Below are 21,817 nucleotides of genomic sequence, written 5' to 3' on the forward strand. Positions count from 1 at the left end.
CTTCCATGCCTATCTAAACAAATCACTTTCCTATGTGGATCTTTTTTCTGCCAGACTGTAACCGTGATAAGGCCTGGGTCTGAAAATCCTTCCCCAGCAGCGGCCAGAGTCGCAAACTGAAATTTAAGATAATGACAGAGAGGTGAGGGACTGATGCACACATTTTACCTTCCCCAGTGGCAACCTATGAGTTGAGGGCAGGTGCGCAGTGCTGGGTTGACAGTGATAGGGGAAACACACGGTGAGCTCTACCTGGAGACCAGAGAGTGGAAGTGACAAGTGCAGGAAAGGGACTTCTGGCAGAATCTGCAGGACTCTGTCATGAAGACAGGGGGTATTAAAAAAAGTGAATGTAGCATTTTCTCCTACTTCTTAACCAGGGTGATTTAGAAAGAAGCTGCATCCATCCCAGGTATAAGTTTTTCACTCCCGTTACAACGGAGAGATTTGGTCCTGGGAAGCTCTTGTGAAGTGGCAGGGCACAAACTTTGTCAAACTGAAACGCGTAGTCAGAGCACAGGTTCCCCGGGCCACTCCATTTCACACGCTGGTTTGCAAGGGGAACAGCCTTTTGGGATTCTCAGCCAGCGCCTGCCTCAGTCTGTGCATTCTCCACCTCCCTCCTTCCAACCAAACCCCAGGACTCTGTGGTCCTCTGGAGACCAAGTCTGTGCACCATCATTTGAGAACCTCTGGCCTAGAGCTTTAGCATCCTTCTAGACACCAACAAAAGAATGCGAGAACAGGCTTCATTCTCCATGAAAACAGCCCCGTTTCTTTGCTCACCTTGAACGGCTTACGCCACTCCCCCGCTCCAGCTATATTCACTGCACGAACTCTGAGGAGATACTCCACATTGGGGGTTAGGTTCCGCAGTTCAACAGAGTTGCTCGCTATTTGGAAGAGCTGATAGCCCAGTGGTTAGGGCGTTCGTCTGGGATGTGGGAGACCCGGGTGAGGTCCCTGTTCCATCTGATTCAGAGCAGGGACTTGAAGCTGGTTCTCCCACATCCCAGGCATGCGTCCCTGCAGCCCAACTACTTATGCTGGGAACCAGGAGCCCCTTGCTTACTTCTCGGGACAGTGCCTATGGTGAGTGTGAAGAACTGGAAAGCCAAGTTAAACACTCAAGATGGAGAAGGAAAGGGAATGAGGCCCTCTTGGAGTTGAAACTTTTGCTGGAGTAAGTCGCAATTTTAATTTCCTCTCCTACTGCCCAGTTCACTAGCTGGGCAGGTGGTTTTGCTGTAGCTCTGTGTTGGAGATCTAGAAAATCCAGGCAGAGAGAAACTGCAATAGTCCATTCACTCCCCATGCCAATGGATTCTGGGTGTGTCATGGAGGAATATACTGGCCCAAGACAAGGAGGTGGGGAGGGAGTGGGATGGCTACTTGCTCTACGAGTGCCACCTGGCAAGCCGTCCTACAGAGTAGCCACTTTCAGGGACCAACACAGCTAAGGAAAACCATGTTCAACTGCCAGGGAAGTACACTCCTCAGACATTGATAAATGGATTACTGACTGATCCATTATAACTCGTTGATTATAACTCAGAAATCAGGATGTTTGCTTTTAATGTGAGATACATCCTTGTACCATGGCAAAGGTCACCCTGTTATTAAAGTAAACAAGTCTGAGCTGCTTCCAGTAACACTCTACTGAAATGAGCCAGACATTTGTCCATTGACCGTCAGATGATCTCACCTCCTGCCATATTTAAAAGAGCTGGTTAAATAGAGACCCACCTTCAATGATGACCAATGTCTGATGCTTACCAGGAAGGCAAAAATACACCTAATTGTGCTATATAGTAGGCAAGAGAAAAACCTCCTTACTGACCCTCTGCAGCAGTCAGCCTAGGCCCTGAAGTTTGATCTCCCTTATTATCAGTAGCATAGATTTTAAGCTGGCCAGGAATTTTCTGGCCTAATATTTTTCACAAGAAGGTCTGGTTTCCACAGACACTAAGTCTTCCTTGGGAAAATGTCGGTTTGAATAAAATATGTTTAGATTTTCCAGCCAAAAAAATCCCCTCACCTCTACTTGAGCCACCATGAAGAGACTCACACCTCATTCTAAACTATGCACCAGGCTGCCGGGCATGACTGTACCTCCCATGATGGACTGGCCTCTCTGAGTTGCCAGGATGCATCGTGGGAGGTGTAACATGGCAGAACAGTCCAGCCCTTAGAGGAGAATGGGGGCACGAGGCACCATGGTTCAGGTGGATCCAGACTGAAGTTGAATGGATCCAAAATTAAATGTTTCAAGTTGGGTCAAGAAACCATAAATGTGATGTTTCAATTTGGGGAATCTCATCATGTCTCATTTTTATTGAAATGCTTTGGTGTTTCTGAATCCCGAGTTTCTGAATTTTCCGGAACTTTTTGTTCCACACAAAGTTTTGATATTTTAAGTTTTTGGCCCTATTCCGAACAAATAAGTATTGGAATATGAGAATTTCTTCTGGGATGGAAGTTCCATCTTTTGACGTGTTCCAGTAGCTAACAGTCGGAAAATTATCCAGACCATCATAAAAATCCAGCCAGCGTTTGCATGATCTCTTGAGACAGCAAATTCTACAGACTGTGCATCAGGTAATTGAGAGAAGGGAGAACAACAAAGCTGACATCATTCACAGTGTGCTCGCAAATGACTACTGGGAACTAAGCTTTTATGGCAGGTTTATTTCCAACAGACACTCTCCAAACAGAATAATTCTTGGTTTAAATCCTTATCCACTAAAACCCCCACATAATTCCCAAAGACGAAAATTTAGGATTTGATAGGAATTTGTAATCTGCTATTCCATTTGTCCAAGAGATCCTGTGATTTTTTATATATATATAAAATATATATATAATTTTTTTAAAGTCACATAATCATATACCAGTCAAGGAACCAGCTACTAAAAAAGTTATTTAAAAAAAAAAATACTGCCTTCTCCATTCCACAAAGCAGGCCTGTCTAATGAAACACTGAGGGAATACTGAATTAATATTTCATAAGTGTTGATAAAGAGTTGAGAGTGCTTCAGTTACTCAATAAGTATTCTTTCTCGGGCCCCGGATAGTTTAATGAGTGCCTGAGAAGCTGTGGTGAGCAATGATGAAGCGGGAGGAAATCCCTACTTTCCTGCACTACTGAGCCACTTACAAAACTGAAAAGATCTTTGTCCTCGATATTTCACTTAGGCTCAGAGTTTAGACTCTGAATAAATGGTAACGGCTCCCTATTAATGTCTAGGATGGTAGTGCTTTCAGGCTGACTCCACACTGGCCTTTGGCATTGCAGCTAGCTACATTTTTATTATAGTGGAGAACAAGATTCTAACATTTGATGTTGAGATTCAAACCGTGGACCTGTACTAAATATTCACACTGAACTGCAAATGCAGACAGCTTTAGCCTCGATACCTGGATTTGAAAGTCTCTCTGGAAGTCAATTAAGTCAAAGAGGGAGGGAGCATGGATTGGTGGGGGAAAATGAAGGAGAGGCGTTTGATGTCAGATTTATAACCAAACACACACACTGGTCATTTGACTTTGAGACCCTTCAAACTAGGGTGACCAGACAGCAAATGTGAAAAATCGGGACAGGGGGTGGAGGGTAATAGGAGCCTATATAAGAAAAAGACCCAAAAATCGGGATTGTCCCTATAAAATCGGGACATCTGGTCACCCTACTTCAAATCAAACTTAGTTAAGATAGCAAACCCCTTCACAAAGGCCACATGGGTCTAATCTGAGAAACATGCAGACCAGATATAAAGAGAAAGATCACTCATCTACGGCAAGTGAAAAGGTGACAGCTAAGCAAAACTCAGCTGCTTCACCCAAAGGGCATATGAAAATATTTTGATATGCATGAGTTTGCATCTCATGTTTCACTGTATTTTGGATTAGAAAAATGCAAAACCTTAAAGAGAAATTTAGTTGCAACCTGGTTTCGTATTAAGATTAGAACACAAACCCATGAGCTGTCTTACTTTCACTTGAAATTTCAGCCCATATTAGCAACTCTTTGGATGAACAAAGAGTGAGCTTTAACTCTGTACCAAAACACGAAACTACAAATTTCAACCACAGTGAATAAATACAGTCAGCATTTCAGAGAATTGCAAGAATTCTGTTTCCTTATTGAATATAAAAACAAATTTTACGTCTCCATATACTGAGCCATTTGGGATTACAAAATCTGTTGCTTTAAAAATAATTACCAAAACAACTAGTTCTTAGGCTCTCTTATTTCCATACCTGAATTTGGTTAAGGAAAATTCTTCTATTAACTTCATAATTGGGTTTGCAGAGACAATTGTAAGTAGAATGTAGTATTAAATTGGTCAGATTTCATATCTATGGTACACCTAAAGGGTTAAGAATGATGTATAAATGTTACAAGCATGTTATAACCACCACTATGTGTTATAGATGGCTTTAAACATCAGCAGGTGTTGTAAAACTAACAACTGATTAAACATTTATTAAAACATCTTAATTTATTAATCCTTTATAAACTATTTGCAAATCAACCTTGAGACACAGTGTGATTCTTCAATCAAATGTAATTGTGCTGAAAAATAAAAACTAGCCACAACCAGATCATAAATAAAAAATTTTATATGGAATTCCAGTACAAATACCCATGGCTTAAATTCGCAGAATTTTTTAGTATCAAAAGTAATTTTGCATAACATTTCCATGAAAAAGCCATGTAACAAAAAATGTTGTCCAACAGAGTAATTATAGTCGAAGATTTACACAGGTTAGTATTTCACTTGAAAGTTTATCGGAAGCATAAGTAGAAAAGGCAAAGCTTCATTTGTGCCCTCTTTAGAAATGTAGCCTTTAACATTTCAAGACTGACTTGTTGGTTTGTGGATGCCTCACTTTTTGGATGCTCATGTTGTGCCACTTTCAGGGGGTCTGATTTCCAGAACATGCTGAGCACCAGCCTCTGAAAAGTAAGTCTCTAAACCGGGAATCCAAAATCACTAGTCACCCTTTGAAAGTCTGCCCTCCCCATCAGCAGATCTTACCAGCGTTAACGGTGCTACATTTACTCAAACCATTTCAGCCAATTGTGTGAACAACAGCTTCTTTTCAAAGACATTTTGTTTATATTCCAAATGCAAGGACAAATTCTACTTCTGTAACATGAATCAAAACAGAGGACGGAGGTGATGAGATGACAAACGGTCTTCTCAGTTGGCACAAATGAGAGGTATTAATCCTTTAAATAACCCAGAAACACAGACGATGCTAAAATTGCAAGTCTAATACTGACGTAAACATTTCAGTACTATACTAACATGACTTAAGGTTAAGAAGACATTTTTCAGTGAAAAGGTACAAGCCCTCCGTATATTATTCAGGACTGACACTGCTATTATTGCACAGTTACCACATTAATCATTAAGGAGAAATCTGCCCTTTATAATGCCCTTTAATACCACCTGTTACTTAAGCCAAACAGTAGATTTCCTCCATGAGCCAAGAGTCACTACTGTTTTGTTGCAAGTCTATTTGACAAAGAAAAATGACATTCTTAAAGCTGAGGAGGTGTTATTAATGTCTGTACAGCACTTGGAGAACTGAAGTGTTCTATAAATACAATATTCAGACCCACTGTACTTCAACTCCATTTGCAATACAAGAGATCAACTGTCAAACCAAAGTTAGCACTAATCTTCCTTATTAGTGGGAGTGTGGAAATAAAGGGGCCACCATATATGGGGCCTGATGTTTGAAACACCTTAAAATGAATGTATCATCACTCAAACAGAATGTCAGATTCACACAAAACGTAACTGGGGGGGAGATGAACAGCTGCCATTTGCTACGTGCCTAAAGATCTGCTGTTCAGGCACGAGTCTCACTTGCTTTATGTCCCTTCATCTACAACAGAACTGAGATTTCATGTCTTCTTTAGACTTCGGTTTTCACTGAACACTTTCTACAGCCCAAACCTGAAACAACATGTGACACGCTCCTTGACTTCAATGGGAGTTACTTGAACAGAAGGGACTCCAGAAATTAGCTTATGTAATTAAAGTTTTGCTGTTTCTCAGGACATCTTGTAATCCCTGCGTCTTGTATGGCAATAAGCTTGTTATATAATTTGTTCAGATCTCTTAGTTAATGCAGACAGAGGTGTAACTCTTTGCAAGATTAACAGATTTTTCAACACCGGGATGTCAAGCTTTTCAAAAACAGGTGCCTATAAAGTTACTCCTCACTTAATTCTTAGGCAGCTAAGCTAGAGGAAGATTTTTTAAAGGCTATACACCTAGCATCCTGCACTGAAGTCACTAGGAGGTGCTAGATGCTCTGTACTTTTGAAAATTAGGCCTCTAATTTAGATGCCTCAAGAAGACTTTATGAGGCCAACTTTAAGCTCTTATTTTTTTTTAAATCTTTGCCATCACTTTTTGACATTTTTAATATGGACATTTCTCTCCCTCCAAATCTTTTTTGGGAACACCTCAGGACTCTACTCTGTAGGAAATGCCTTTTTCTTTTTATACAACACAAGTCAATGTTTTCAATGAATTCCTGATGGACACAATCCCCTATATTTTCAGGGTCAAGCAGAGTTTTAAATCCATGACTCATTGAAGAGGTCATCAACTTGAATCCTAGTCAGGTCACTGAAGATATGACACTTGGTCTGCTTGTCCTAGCCAGTTTTGGTGATTTTAATATTTCATTTTCCTATTCTTAAAATATTTTCCCATCTCGCTGTATGAATTACCAACACACACAAGGAAAACTGACTACATAGAGGAAATCGTGAAATAGAGTATACAGTTCTGTTAAATGCACGACCATGGTTTTTCTCCCCCCAATCTTTTCCATTTACAGTAATCTTGCAACCGATGTAGGCAAAAAGTAATTTTTTACATTGACTGTATCGCTTTAAAGACAATGGACCTCAGCTGCACAGTTTAGCACCACTTCTGAAAGTTTAGGGGACTGTGTCCAGGCAAGTCAAGCCATCTGTTCTCATTTTAGTGCACTGCAACAATTTAATTTCCATCATATCTATTTAAGAACTTTCGCTGCATCTATCTATAATCCAGAGGGCTGGAGAAAAGAGTCTAATCTTCATGGCCGTATGAACAGTCTAAATATCTGAGTATATGCAGAAGGAAGTACTGCCCCAGTTCTGATCTCCTTTATGCTCAAGAGTTCAGTGAAGTTACACCTGCTTTACACTTGTACAACAGACCAGAATCAGGCCCTATGACTGTAGGATTTATACTAGATTAACAAATGTTGTACATTTGGAAACATTTAAAAAACAGCGAGACACAGTAAGTTAGATTGCTTTCTGCTAAATAAAATCTTCGCATTAACAGTAAAACAACTCCCAAGATGGATATAAACTGGCCCTGTCAAGACTGATTGTCTCCAAGAAATCACCTTTGTGCACTGGTAATATCCCTTTTCTAACACCAGGGGGCAACCATATTAATCTCACAGAATACTCCTTTTTCTCACAAAAGGAAATGAAGAGACTAATGCTAGATGGCCGGGTTTATGCAATATGGTCATTAAATATGCAGTACGAAAGATGGAAACAACCTTTCTGCTTCTTATCGTGCAATCTGGATCAGCATGCTGCCAAAGTGGGAATGTACAGGATTATCCTTCAGATATTCATTCACTTAATGGGATGTGGTTATTTAAAAAAATTCTTAATATAAGTCATGCCAATTAAAATGAATAAAATGCGGATTTCTTGAATAAACTCGACAGCAGGAGGTGTTGTCAGCAGATTAGCTAATGAGCCATTTCCGCTTTGTGCAATTTGAAAGATGCATGTCTATGTAGACAAAAGATAGCCGTGTAACCAAAAACGATTTCTTTCATTTCCTGATGTGTTTTTCCCACTGCTTCCGTCATTAAAGCCAGCACACTAGAGGTGAAACTATAAGTGATTTTTCAGTTAATATTACTAAAGCAGTTCTGACTGCCAACTACTCTGGGCTGGAAACAGCAAAAAAATAACACTGAAGTTCTTTGTATATGACTAGCTTGTACTGGTGAGAAATATGGCATTTACTGTCTTAGACCCAATTACTTCTCACTGCAACATCTTAAAGGAAAAAGGCTACACTTTGGCAAAAATTCCTTGCTCTCACTAAATCATTTCCCTTTCAACCACCAAGGTTCAACAATGTCACTTTAAGCATCTAGTTGTTTATGTTCCATAGCCGAAGGTTTTTGGTGATCTAAACCCCTTAAATGATTAAAATCACCAGCTGATATAAGCCTGACTTGTGCACTATACCTTTGAATAATCAACAGTTGAGAAGCTTTGGGTGCTCTTCAAGCACAGAATAAAACGAGTCACTGTTATAATATTATGGTATAGTTTCAAAATAACGATTCAGCAGAAAAAAAAACGAGAAAAAAGCAACATAATGAAGGTGTTTCAGTTGAGTTGATGAACGCAAAATCACCAAACACAAAGTTGTTTTAATGGAAGACCATTCAGATGCCTCTGTCTGCTCTTTTATGATGTGCCTGATGGTCTTATGGCATTTAAGGAACATATTCAGACAGAAAGAAAAGGAAATCAAGACTCCTGCTAAGTTACTTCTTGAGGTTTGTGAATTCAAATTCTCTTGCCTCATCTTGCTTAGAACAGTGTCTACAAAGGAGCACAAGCATGAACAAGCAGCATCTCATTACCAAGTCTTTCATCCCCGTGGTCATGTCCCCCGCTCCTTAAGTCTCTAAGCAGATCAAATCATACTTATGATTTTGATTGTCATGGCTAACATAATATATAAAGGCGTGCTTATAAAAATGAAAGTCTATGAGCAAACATTGGCTTAGAAAAAAGAAAGAAGAAAGAAGCCAACTGATGCAGAGCAGAGGTTTTGTTTTACGTAAACACAAATTACAAATCAAGTGTTTGGCTTCAGCTGCAGACCAGAAGGGCCCCAGATATTTCTTTGGTCCGAGTTTATGGAAAACACCAAGGAAACTATAGTCCATTGTCAGCCACCTGGCTTTTACGTTGCCTTACTGAGCTTTGGGTCTCCGAATCAGTTGGCTGTGGTTCACAGATGTCTTCTGTCTCTTCTGTCCCTGATCCTTCATCAACGGCAGAGTCCTCTTCTGAGCCATCCTCACTTGAATTGGCCTCTTCACTTGATTTGGCTCCATCTTCCCCATCTGAAATGTCCTCCTTTTCCTCTGCAGCCTCTTCTAACTCATTTGCTGAAAACTCTTCAGCTTCTTCCACCTCTTCTACTGCTGTAAGCTCTGCATTCTCCCTTTCAATCAACTCTACTGAAACAAAATACAAATTGCAAATGTTTAAATCATAGGACAACTCATCTGCTAAAGCCTCTTTTCTAGTTACTACACTACCCCAAGAGTGCAAAAATTGCAAAATATTCTTTATGAAAAAAATCCTTGGTGTAATTCTAATGTAGCATCATCATCTTCTCATTTTATTATTTTACTCTGTTTCTCTGTACTCTCAAACCTAGGTATAATTTCCATCCTCCTATAACTGGTCTGTCTTATTATTAGGAAAATATTTGTTTTCATTTTGTGCCTAATGGATTACAAGTGAACAGTAGCTCAATTTTATTTAGTTCTTTGAATGTCCACCATCATCCTAAAAGTTAGCAGGAACATAAGCAGCTTTTTGTTAGGTAATTGCAGCTACAGAGCCAATCTAGCAAACACAAAAATCACATATTTGTGTAAATCCGTCATAAATATACTATTCCCATTGTTTCTCAGAGTGACAAATGTCTTAATATTACATGAAGTATATTCTCCACAAGTTTTAAATTTGGCCAAAGTGGGACCTAATTACTTGGCAGTATCACTTTAAATGATGCAGTTGAGACACCCAGTTCATTATTTTCAATACTACTGAACCAAACGCAAAAACCTACCAACAAACATTACAGAGATATTTATGATTCCATAAATCATATACATATATACAAATCAATGTCTTTACCTCCAGGTATCAGTACAACTACGTCAAGATAAGATTCGTGGAATATGGTGCTCCAGAATCAAACCTAGACCTAGACACCATTAATGATTAAATATTCATTGGGGACTGAGATTTTTGCTTTGCGCCCACTGCTACCACCATTACTTTTGTAGAGTGGAACCTTCCTGTAAGAATCTTCACACTGACAAGGTAGCAGGACTGTCTTCTTTATAAATCATATACAGTAGATTCCACTTATTAGCAACCCCTCAGCTGCCAGCAAAAAGTTGCTATTATCTGGCATTTGTCAATAAGTGGAAGGCAGGTTTGCAAGGCTGCAACCAGGGAAGGAAGTGCTGGGCAGGGAAGCAGAGGGGCTGCATCCTAGATGCTGGGGCCTTCTACAGGGAGTAGGGTGTTCAGCAGGCCCACAGTGCTGCACGGTACCTCCCCCTGCACTCTCTGGGGGCCGGCACATCCCAGCACTTCCTTCCCTGGATGCAGCCCTCCGGCAAGGGACAGCCCAGAGAGCCCAGGGAGAGGTACCATGCAGCAGCCCCCCTGCGTGCTACTGTCCTGCCCACAGCCTCCCTCCCTCCCAGCTCATAGCCCCTTATCTCCTCTGGGGTCCCTGTGCACTGGCAAGTTTGCGGGGTTGCAGCCAGGAAAGACATGTCCCAGCACTTCCTTCCCTGGCTACAGCCCTGCAAACCTGCCTGCAACTGGGTCCTTTCTTCAACAAAAAATGTTCTTAACAAGCAGCATGCCCGTTGCCAATATCCAAATCCCATTAACATTAAAGTCACTGGGACAGGATTGGTTCCCAGCAAAATATTGCTATTAACCAGATATCTGGGCTGCTATTAAGTGGAATCTACTGTATAAAAGTTTCTGAACCTTTCGAAAGAGCAGATTCAACCCTCAGATGCACATACTGCTTTCCATTAAAGTAATGGAGCTATCTAAATATACTGGAGGGGATAATTCGGCCTTAAATGTGCTGAGACTACAGACAAAGATAATGAAATAATATTAGATTATTAAAGGTGCACTTTGTGCCGTAAGAGGCAGCTTGGTCTACTGCATTGTCCCAGGGACTTGGAGCCAGAAACTCCTTAGTTCTAGTCGTCCTTCCACCATGGACTCACTGTATGCCTTTCAGGACATCTTACACAGCAAATCTGTGCCAAGTATGTTTTGAGGTACATCTGCCTCCTTTGCAGAGCCCCCTCCCTCCCCCTCGCAAAAAAAAGAATATTCTCCTTCTATTTTAGCAGCGACGATTGAGATGAACTCTCCTAAGCATCAATAAAAAAGTGTCAGCTAAGATACGACAGCAAAATATTTAGTTCTGGTAATGAGATAAGAGGGAGAAAACTTCCCAACTTGTAAACTGTGCATACTGGATACGGAAGTAATCAACTACTATAAAACTACTTTACACCAACTTTTTTACACCTTTTGTGACTTTAATCATCACAATACCCAATCCTGTAGTCCATATGTGACCATAACTTCCATTTAAGTGTTGCAGAGGGAAGTTCACGTGGATCCAAAGTGTAGTGTGTAATGTCTGCCTGTATACAGAATGTGCATTAGGAACTGGAAAAATCCTGTTAGAGAGCAAGACTGCTTGTACCTTTAAATTAGACAATTTTGTGGATAAGCATAAAACTGGGAATCAGTGGAACTATTTCTATTTCTGGGTCTAACGCAGATTTCCTGATTGATTTGGGATGTTTTTTAGCCTCAGCTTGTGTGTCTGTAAAATGGGATTACTACTACTGATCCTAATAAGGCTGTTACAAGGCTATACTCTTTGGTGTTTACGAAGTGCTTTGAGTTCCTCAGATGGAAGGACATGAAAATCACAGTATTGTTTACAACAGCAAATACATGTCAGACATCCATGAAGGAATTGCCTGTTGTCAGGATTAGTCAGCTGCCATCAATGAATCTTAGAGGAAAGCTTTATCATGAAAAAAAAACCGATGTACATTAGTGGGTATAAATCATTCCAAAAATAGAATATCCATGGCATATCGAGTGCTTACCGGATGCTTCTTCTCTGTACCTAGGCTTGGAAGGGCAAAGGCAGTCTGCAATCAAAACCAGTATCTGAGTAGAAGAAGAAAAAATGTAATTCAGTGACTTAACCAGGATGCATTTCTTATCTCGCAGCCCCTGCAATATATCAGTCCATTTGCACCACTGAACTGGGTTTATGAGCTTACAGTAAATGTAACTGGTGAACGTGTAATGAGAAGACTTTTTGAAGAAGACAGCGCCAACCTGACTAAGTCATGGCTGTGCTTATCCTCCACAGTGCAGGGGCATAGCTCTAATGTTTTTTCTATATAATTGATTAATTTTACATTAGGAAAGGGGTCACACTTTGTATTAAGAATGTTTATAAAAGGATAATAAATGATTAGTCCATTTTAATAAACTGTTACTTTTTTACAATCTAACAATTAGCCATCAGTAGGGTTGCTTATAGCCACCTATAAACACATTCTACTCATATCTAACATGCTTAGAACATGTATTAATCATTTATTAACCATTTATAAATATAAATATACCCTTAATATCAAGTAAAGGATTATTTCAATATTTGGAATTTGTATTACTCCGCATCTGGTTACTGACAAATATCTACACAAAGGTAAAGTGGCAAATGCAACAGATGAATTTCTTCAAAAGCAGAGGGGGGAAAAATGGCAGTGGACAGGCTCAGATTGGTTCCGCTTATGGTAGCTGTTGGTAAACCTCTTTCAGAAAGGAATTACTACTTACAAATAATTCTATGGGTCATTTTCGTCTTCTCCTATCCTACAATAAGAATTCCAATAGCCTCACTTACCAAGAAGCAGAGCACAAAAAACAACAAGTGACTGGCGGTATAAATATCCACGCTTAAGTCCCTTGCCTTAATTTATAAAGAGGACAAAGACTGGGAAACCTTAATACTAAATACACTGGAAGGGAGGAAGCAGAATAGGAGATGGTGCTGACAAAGTTACTAGCTTTCCATTGCTGTATGCTCAGCTTCTCTCATGCTACAATAATTCCAGTACAAGCAAGTAGATAGTAGACCAATGCAAAAAATGAGAGTTAATCTGACCCTAAATAGCAACCTAGAAAAACTACAACCTCAAAGGACAACAGCAGGTCCGGCTGTTCACAGTAAATGACTGAACAGAGAACTACACAGCAGTCACGTCTGTATCAAGCCTTGAAGCGGATCCTCCCTTCCTAAAAACCATCATTCTTTTTGAGTGTCTATTAACAGGTCTTATTGCCTTCTATCCACTGAACAACAGTGGCTTTTAAAAAGCGAATTAAAAACAACATTTTTTCCATGTAAGAAAGTCTGAGAGACTTACAGAGAAGCTTAATCAAATTGGATTTAGCATGGATAGTCTCCTTAACATCTACGCTATAGAATTTCTTCTGTGCACTGAAGTAAATAGTTCAGAGAGAAATAGAAAACTCATGTGCTGCCAACATTGAGATGAAAAGTGTGCAAGAAACCTGAAGTTTATGCAAAACACTTGTAAGTGAGATGGTCCAATATCTCCCCTCTTCCAATAGAGATCACAACTTAAATAGAGCTGGACAGGAAATGATTTTCCTGTACCAAGAAAACTTGAGATTTCAAAACATGTCTTGTCCCATATCAGGACAGTCAAAATCTCAAATGTTTGTGAACTGATAATCTCGAAAAAAAATCTATTTTGGTCAATCTAAACATCTTGTTTCCACAATCTGGAAATGTTTTGTTTAGATTTTGACTTGTTAAAAATGTTTTACTGTATATTAACTTTGCATTAATGGGCAGCAGGTTTAAAACAAATAAAAGGAAGTTCTTCTTCACACAGCGCACAGTCAACTTGTGGAACTCCTTGCCTGAGGAGGTTGTGAAGGCTAGGACTATAACAGAGTTTAAAAGAGAACTGGATAAATTCATGGAGGTTAAGTCCATTAATGGCTATTAGCCAGGATGGGTAAGGAATGGTGTCCCTAGCCTCTGTTTGTCAGAGGGTGGTGATGAACGGCAGGAGAGAGATCACTTGATCATTACCTGTTAGGTTCACGCCCTCTGGGGCACCTGGCATTGGCCACTGTCAGTAGTCAGGATACTGGGCTGGATGGACCTTTGGTCTGATCCAGTACGGCCGTTCTTATGTAATAAGTCATTTCAAACCAAAAAAGCAGCCTTTTCATTTAGAAAATGCCAAACAGGATGTTTTGACAATTCTGAAACTTTACAAAAAAATTTTGACATGGGAAATCCATCAAAATTGACTTTCCATTGAAGAGTTTGGGTTTTGACAAATCTGCCTAAAAGAAAAACGTTTTGTGGAAAAATTCATGACTAGCTCTACTTAAGAAGGCTATTTGGGCAGAAAGAAAATGGAAGGCTGCCTTTACCAGAGTCTTAAAAAGACAACCCATAAAATACCACATTTAAACATAAAGTTGGTCCCATTGAGGGAAAATAAGTGTGCTTATTGAACTGCGCAAATCATTAAGTTCTGGAGGGAAAAAAAACACAGGAAAGTGATCTGAACAAAAAGGCATATTCCTCTATGAAATACCAAACAGCAGAAATAGTAGCTGTGAACAATTAGTGATAAGCCCAAGATGCTGGGGGTGCATCTACACCACAGGACAATATCAAAAGACACCTACATCACATCTACCTGAGTGCTTACATTATTAACACCAGTGCAGAAAAATGGATAAGAAATTACCTAGAGTAGACAGGCCTTTAAACCCTGTTAAAATAAAAATCAAGAACTTGTTGAAAAAGCAAACCTTAAACCTTTAAAAAGAGTAAAATTTTCAAGAGCACCTAAATGACTTAGGAGGCTAAATCCTATTGACTTCCAGCGAGACTAAGGGTCCTCAATTACCTAGGGTAACATTTTTAAAGGCAACAAAGTGGATCATCATCTGCTATTAGCAGACATTTGGACACTTCGGGCAAGAAATCTTCATTCAAGAATGAAATGTGTGCATGTGTAGATAGAGACACAATGCCTTGGCAAATCTACAGGCCTTACTCCTGAGGGAATTCTGCACCAAAAATTTAAAATTCTGCAAATGTTATTTGTCAATAAACGAATGTGGCTCCATCATGGCAGCGGGGAGCACAAGCCACCGGCTGCATTGAGGTGGGAGATCCCCCTGAAGCCCCCACCTCCCCTGGTATAGGGACACGGCAGTGAGGCTGCACCTGACCCTGACTCAGTGCAAGGGCTGGGCCTGCCCTAGAAACACCCCGGGGCCCTGTCCCTATGCGCCACTGTTGCACAGAATAGAAAAGAGGAAGGCTCCCAGCGCACACACGGGGAGCACGACTGGCACTAGACCCAGAGTCAGCAGAGCCCAGACACAAACTCCTTCGGCTGGGTAGCTCTGTGCTTGCGGAATGAGTGGGGGCAGTGGCATGTAACCCCATGTGCCCCCCCCATGCCTCGCCTCTGTTTGGAGGGGGCAGTCCCCCCCAAAAAAACTGCACCAATGGTCGCTCCGCGTCCCCGCGCGGTTTCCCTGCTGTTTTCTGCAGGAAATCTATGGGGGAGAGGGGACATTTGCTCCAGGCGTGCAGTCCCGCAGAATCCCCCCAGGAGTAACTGGCACACTGGTATAAGCTACAGCAGCATGACTGTTCCATTTGCCGGTTACATGGTGCACCACTATTATCCTGCAAAGGAATCTAATAGACATATGAGCTTCAGAGCTGGAAGGGGGACTAAAGACACAGAAACTTGTCATCTCGGGAGAGGAAGGCTCTTGGTGAATCAAGCCACATTTCCACTGACAAGGTAACAGTCGTATCAGCCTGTAATCTGTCAACTGCCTCACAAACGTCTTTCAGTTGCTTTTTGCAGTGTTGTCGTCACCGTGTTGGTCCCAGGATATTACAAAGACTAGGCAGATGAGGTAATATCTTTTATTGGACCAACTTCTGTCGGTGAAAGAAACAAGCTTTCAAGGTACACAGAGTTCTTCTTCAGGTCTTCAGTTGCTTTTGTAAGCTCATTGCTTCTCTGTGGAAAGGCTGGGTGTAAAATGCAGGTTATGTTTTCATCAAAGACCTCCTCCTGCTCAGTGCATATTTATGGGAATGGGATGCAAACAGACAACTTCCTGAGATTCCTATCCCTGGGATGCTGCGGTATTTATCCTCCTCTTTCAATAAGCCAATAACGGGTGGTGGCCAAAGACTCTTCTAACTTCCACAATGTGCTGTAGAGGGCAGTGTTTAATGTTACTTTTTCCTCAAAGAGGTTTGAGTAGCATGTTGAACACACTAAAAGTTTAGGTTGCTTGCATCAAAGAAGTTACCAACTTTCTCATTTTCTTTTTGTTGTGTGAGCAAAGACCTCCTTATACTTCTCTGCATTCCTGGGCTACAATCAGCAATTTTGATACAATATTCTGCAAGTTACTTTTCAGACTCGGAATAAATAGCAGTAAGTGGGAACATATTTCTCCGTTCAACAACCATCTTACAATAATGCCGTGTTGATAAATTTAATCCTTTCATTTTCCCTTTATTTCTTCACTACCAGTATCTAGCAGTGGATTTACAAGCTTAAATCTGTCTGGAGAAGTATATCCAGGAAGAAACACTTCAGTTGTCTTTAAATTACTCGTTTTGTGCTACACTGAAGGCCAAGTTAGCAGAAATGATAGTTGCAACGTTTTTATCAAATTCACTGCTTTGGCACTCAGTTTTTATGACAATCGCTAATTGTTCTTTGCTATTTTTGGATGGCAGACATGCACTGAGAAGGCTCCTGAATGATGTTGATGCACCACTGAAAGGCCTCAAGAACTTACTTAATTATTGTGGCTACATTGCAAGGGCAATGGCATGTTCGCCTCAGACAAGATGTCAAGTGCAACATCAATGGAGGTTCCCACAATCAAATCATTGCAGTGCTTTCTCAGTGATTATTTCAGTAAGTTTTCTGGAGGTAGAAGAGATGTAAAGTTAATATACAAGGCAAGCCGCGTGTCCAAGCCTACAGTGAATCTCAGCATGAGACTTTAATCCATGTTCCATGAAAGGAACACAAACAGTAGGGTCATGACTCAGACAGTTGTCCTCTTTTTGCTGGGAAGCTGCAGCGTCAGTGGTGATTCTCAAGCTAAATGTTTTTCTTTTTAACCTCTTTTCCCCCTTCATCCTCTTCCTTTATCTAAATGATCTCTTCCCAACCCCCCCCCCCCCTTAAGATTCACAGTAAAAAGTATGAAACAATATTTGTTCAAAGTTGAGGAATGAGTGAGAATTCCATGTTTTCTTTCTAAAGAAGCTAAAAAATGCTGAAGGAAAGTGGCTGGAGACAGGGTATTTATACGGACAGTTCCTTTCCTCTTGCTTCCTTTATGTATGGCATGTTGAAATGCCTTAGGATAGGAGAAAAAGGAATGTCCAACAATTGCCATTTAATAAGTGAGGCTCTTTACATTAAAGAGCTGGCTTGGGGGGTTTATTTATTTGCAATGTCTATGAAGTTTTTCTATCCACTGGATAATTATCCAAGTTATTTTTGCATAGAATATTTTCACCTCCTGCTATGGGTTTTTGTTTTTTGTTTTTTTAAACAAGGCTTTGCTGTTGAAGTAAGTTGTGACTTAAAATGCAAACATCATCTTATCACTTCTTGCAAATGATCCACCAGCTGAAACTTTTCATCTTCATCCATTTTGGGGTAATAAATGTATTCTGTTTCTTGCTAGCTGTGAATCTCATAAAAACACCCAATTGATTCCCATCCATTTAGCAAGGGTGCATTTACTACTTAGAACAACATGCAGACATCTAAATGTTATAAAAATTATAATACGGGACATTCATCTTTGCACAGTTATACACTGGTGCCCCCAATGTGCTGTAAATATTGAAGGATAGAGAAACACACAATACAGTACAGACCTGTTTACGCGCGGATGTTAGGAGTCAAGCCGTCACGACCGCGTGTTAACGGACCGCGGGTTAAGAGGGCCATGCTGAAATATCTTAAGATATCTATATATACACATGTATAATTATCTAGGATTACATACGTACTCACAGCATCCCAAATACTGCAGGCCTATCTGTTAACGGCGCTTTGCAAGAATATAAATTCAAATGTGTAATCTAATAAAAACATTATTACTACTACACAGGGGTGAAAGTAACTCGGGACACTTACGGGGTGGGGGCGGCTCTGGCCCCTGGAAGGGGCGGGGCCTCGAGCGGAAGGGGTGGGGGTGGGGGTAGGGGTCAGCATCCCCCAGCCAGCCCTTCCAGGCTGCCTGGTCCGCGCCGCCCGGGGTTCCCATGGCGATTTAAGGGGCTTGGGGCTCCGGACGCCACTGCTGCGGTAGCGGCATCCGAAGCCCCAGGCCCTTTTAAATCGCCGACCCCGCCCGTCAGCAGCCGAGAGGGGCAAAAGGGGCAGGGATCTTAAAGCGCTGCAGGGTCCTTTGCCGTGGTGGCCCAGCGCTGCCGCAGCAAAGGACCATCCTTAAAGCACTGCCACGGCAGTGCTTTAATGTCCCTGCCCTTTTTGCCTCCACCGTCAGCAGCCCTGCTAGTACAGTCCCTATCGGCAGGGCCGCCGACGGGGGGGGGGAGGGAAGGGAAGGGAAAGGGGCAGCAACGTTAAAGCGCTTTAACAACAGTCCTTTGCTGCAGCAGCGTTTTGAGGATCCTTAAATCACTGCCGCAGCTGAGGACCATCCTTAAAGCGCTGCCCCTTTCCCTCCCCCTCCCCCTCCCCCTCGTCGGCGGTAAAGACGTACAACACATTTCCGCTCCGCGCTTCCTGTCGATTTCTATGTCAGTGAGTTAGTGAGCAAATCTGTAGCGCTACATAGCATGTTCCTGTACCACATGTTAATGAGTCTCACGTGTTAAATAGGTAGCACTGGGAGGCATGGCGCTACCGCACGTTAAGCGGATTCGCACGTAAACGGGTCTGTACTGTACATACACCGCTTCGATACAATTACTGCTCTGTTTATAATCAAATTCTCAGGGCCCTTTATTCAATCCCAATCCCAGCAATCTGTGCTCAGGACCTAAGGGGAAGGCCCAAAAGGTGACTTTAAACTATCTCTTAGGCCAGACAGGGATCTAGTTCAGAACCCTGCTACAAGTTAGAACAGCTCCGATGCGGCTTGGCACGAAGCTTATTATGCCAGTGGGTCACTGGAGTACAACAACATCACTACAGCCATGCCTCCTACTCCAGCCACACTCCCCATGCCAGGGGCTGTGAGGTGAGTATGTATGATGCTGCCTACACCATCTTGGGGAGGACAGGTGAATCCTCAGCTGTCCAGTTAAGGCAGTTTTATATGGTCTCTTTCCATTGCTGAAGAATTGCAAAGGCTTGTATTAATTTAGATGGAATATATGAGCCAAAGGTGTAACATAACCCGGTCACTGTCTAACACTGAGCAGTGTTAAACAAGGTTCAGGGTTTGGTATACAGAGACCTTGGCCTGCTTAGTACCATGGCAAATACATTATTAAAAATCTTTTTAACCTTTTATTAAAGATAAAGAAAAGAAGGAAAGGTAGTTAAAGCATTGGTAATGTAAAGTACTAAGTAAGGCTTTCATTTTAACAACATCCCTCGCTCTCTTTCCCTTTATCTGGAGAGAGTTTTTAGAAGAAAAACACCCTTGTTTGACAGTCCCTTAGATGATACCAAAGTTGGTAAAATAACTGTCTTTTTGGAGAAAAGCGAAGAAATTAGTTAAGATGGGCTACAGCTGTTACTGTTAAAATCCAATCCCATTTCATCCTAGATGTTGTTTGGGATTCAGCTGGGGCCAGTAGAGGTGGCAATGTCATCTGGGTTCCTCTCTCTGGCTTGGTCTGGGCAGGACATCTCTCAGGATCAGGATGACAAAGGCCAGGGGTCCCAGGAGATACCCCAAAAGGGAATGGTGGGTGGAACAGCCCATCCCCTCATTCTTTGTCCACCAATTAGGCCTTATAATCCAACACACCGATTTTGATTAATTTCTGGTCTTACATTTTCTCATTTCCAGGCATGATCTTAACACGGTCCTTGAGTTATATCACTAGGCCTTTTAGTTTGGACTAATTCAGTCTGTCTCCCTTTTCCCACCAATATTTGTCATTATAGGTTATTGTGATATCTTATGAACTTTCACATACTTTTTACAGTTGAGCTCACAATTAAAGTGAACATGAATACCCAGTTATCACAAGAGGCTCTAGAATCTGCTCCTCAGCATACAGGTATGTTACCAATGTTGTACAAGTCTCTACTGTAAGTACTTTTTTCAGCAACTGTAGTTCTGAGACCATCTGGGGATTTCAGAATACTCTTGGGTGTCAGTTTTGCTCAGTGACAACAGATGGCAAAGTCACAGATGCTTGATTTTGATTCACCAAGGGGGACTCAAACCAGGATGGAACACATGGAGGAAACGGTGGGAAATTAAGTTTTAATATTGACTAAAATATCAAAACAGAAATTATGAACCACTCTTAAAAGCAAACATCTTCATACACAATAAAATTACAGAAAGCCTCTTTCAATCTAGGTTCCCTCCCCCCACAAAAAAGACCAAAAGTCAAACCTTGAAATTTAATGAATTATAACATCACAGAGTGCATCAAAGTGACCTTATGCTTTCACTATAACTGATCATTAGTATAAGATTATTTTTCACTGTTTCTGGTTTTTGAGCAACAGTATGGGTAGATACTGGCACTGCAAGCACGCCAATACTACATATATCTCCATTCCACCTACTATACACAATCTTTTCCACAGAAAAACTGAATCAGATGGATATGGAAAACAACAAAATATTTACCTGTAAACATGGAAACTTTCAATATAATGGTACATCCTGTGAAGGTATTTACTACTACACCTCTACCCCGATATAACACGACAAATTCGGATATAACGCGGTAAAGCGATGCTCGGGGGGGGGGGGCAGGGCTGCGCACTCCGGCGGATCAAAGCAAGTTCGATATAACGCGGTTTCACCTATAACGCGGTAAGATTTTTTGGCTCCCGAGGACAGCGTTATATCGGGGTAGAGGTGAACTTAATTTTAGTCAATTTAAAAGAATATTTTTACTCCATCCACGAAGACAAAAAGGTCAAAGAAAAAACTAACCTGATTTAAGCAATGATCCCTGATCCCTGCCTAAGATAATTACTGAAGCCAAAAGAAGGCTCTGCTCTAGAATGGATAATATGTAAACCTGCAACAGGAATGGAAGGGAGGAAAGTGTTTGTAGGTTCTACAAGTGTTGCAAGATGGTCACACACAAGATCAGTGATTCCTTTTTAAAGTAGGGAAGAGGTGTGTGATTACACGACAACTTACAGAACAGAAGAGCTTGATTATTTAATAAACTGCTATTTATGGGATCATTACATTTTGAAACAGTATTAAAAGAGCTAAAAACAATTAAAAATGTCTATCACTTCTTTGCAAATCTTTTTTTGGTTTGTCAAATAACCAAGACAACTAAGATTACCCCCATAACTTCCTCTCTGAGTAGAGAACTGGGAAATAAACTAAACCTCTAAACAGGAAAATGGTAGAGGGGAAAAAAACAGCTCTCAAATTGTGAACAATCTATCCTGTTCTAATTCAGTATTGTTGCATCTTCTGCCACTTAGCTTTTGAGAAAGCCGAACAATACAGCAACATTTAAACCAGTAAGAGAACATACATGCAGACTAGTTTAAAAATGTAATACATTCTAAATTATATAATTGGGATTGGCAAGGCAAGCGGAGTATAAAGACAGCCATTAATGGGACATGT

General features: G+C 41.0%; 1 protein-coding gene across 2 annotated transcripts in view; it reads right to left on the reverse strand.

Moving 5' to 3' along the window:
- Positions 1–4,602: 4,602 nt before the first annotated feature.
- Positions 4,603–21,817, reverse strand: part of TMX4 (thioredoxin related transmembrane protein 4) — a 54,325-nt gene continuing 37,110 nt past the window's right edge. Inside the window, exons 7-8 of one of the 2 annotated variants that reach the window (XM_024192883.2) lie at positions 12,028–12,091; positions 4,603–9,303 (exon numbers count right to left, since the gene is read on the reverse strand). In XM_024192883.2, coding sequence (XP_024048651.1) covers positions 8,999–9,303; positions 12,028–12,091 — 369 coding nt within the window. In that variant the 3' untranslated portion in view covers positions 4,603–8,998. Of the gene's footprint in view, positions 9,307–12,027; positions 12,092–21,817 lie in introns of both variants that reach the window. The other variant, XM_024192882.2, reaches the window with a different exon arrangement.

Source organism: Terrapene carolina, unplaced genomic scaffold (genome assembly GCF_002925995.2).
Source record: "Terrapene carolina triunguis isolate 2854851 unplaced genomic scaffold, T_m_triunguis-2.0 Scaffold132, whole genome shotgun sequence".
NCBI classification, from domain to species: Eukaryota; Metazoa; Chordata; order Testudines; family Emydidae; genus Terrapene; species Terrapene triunguis.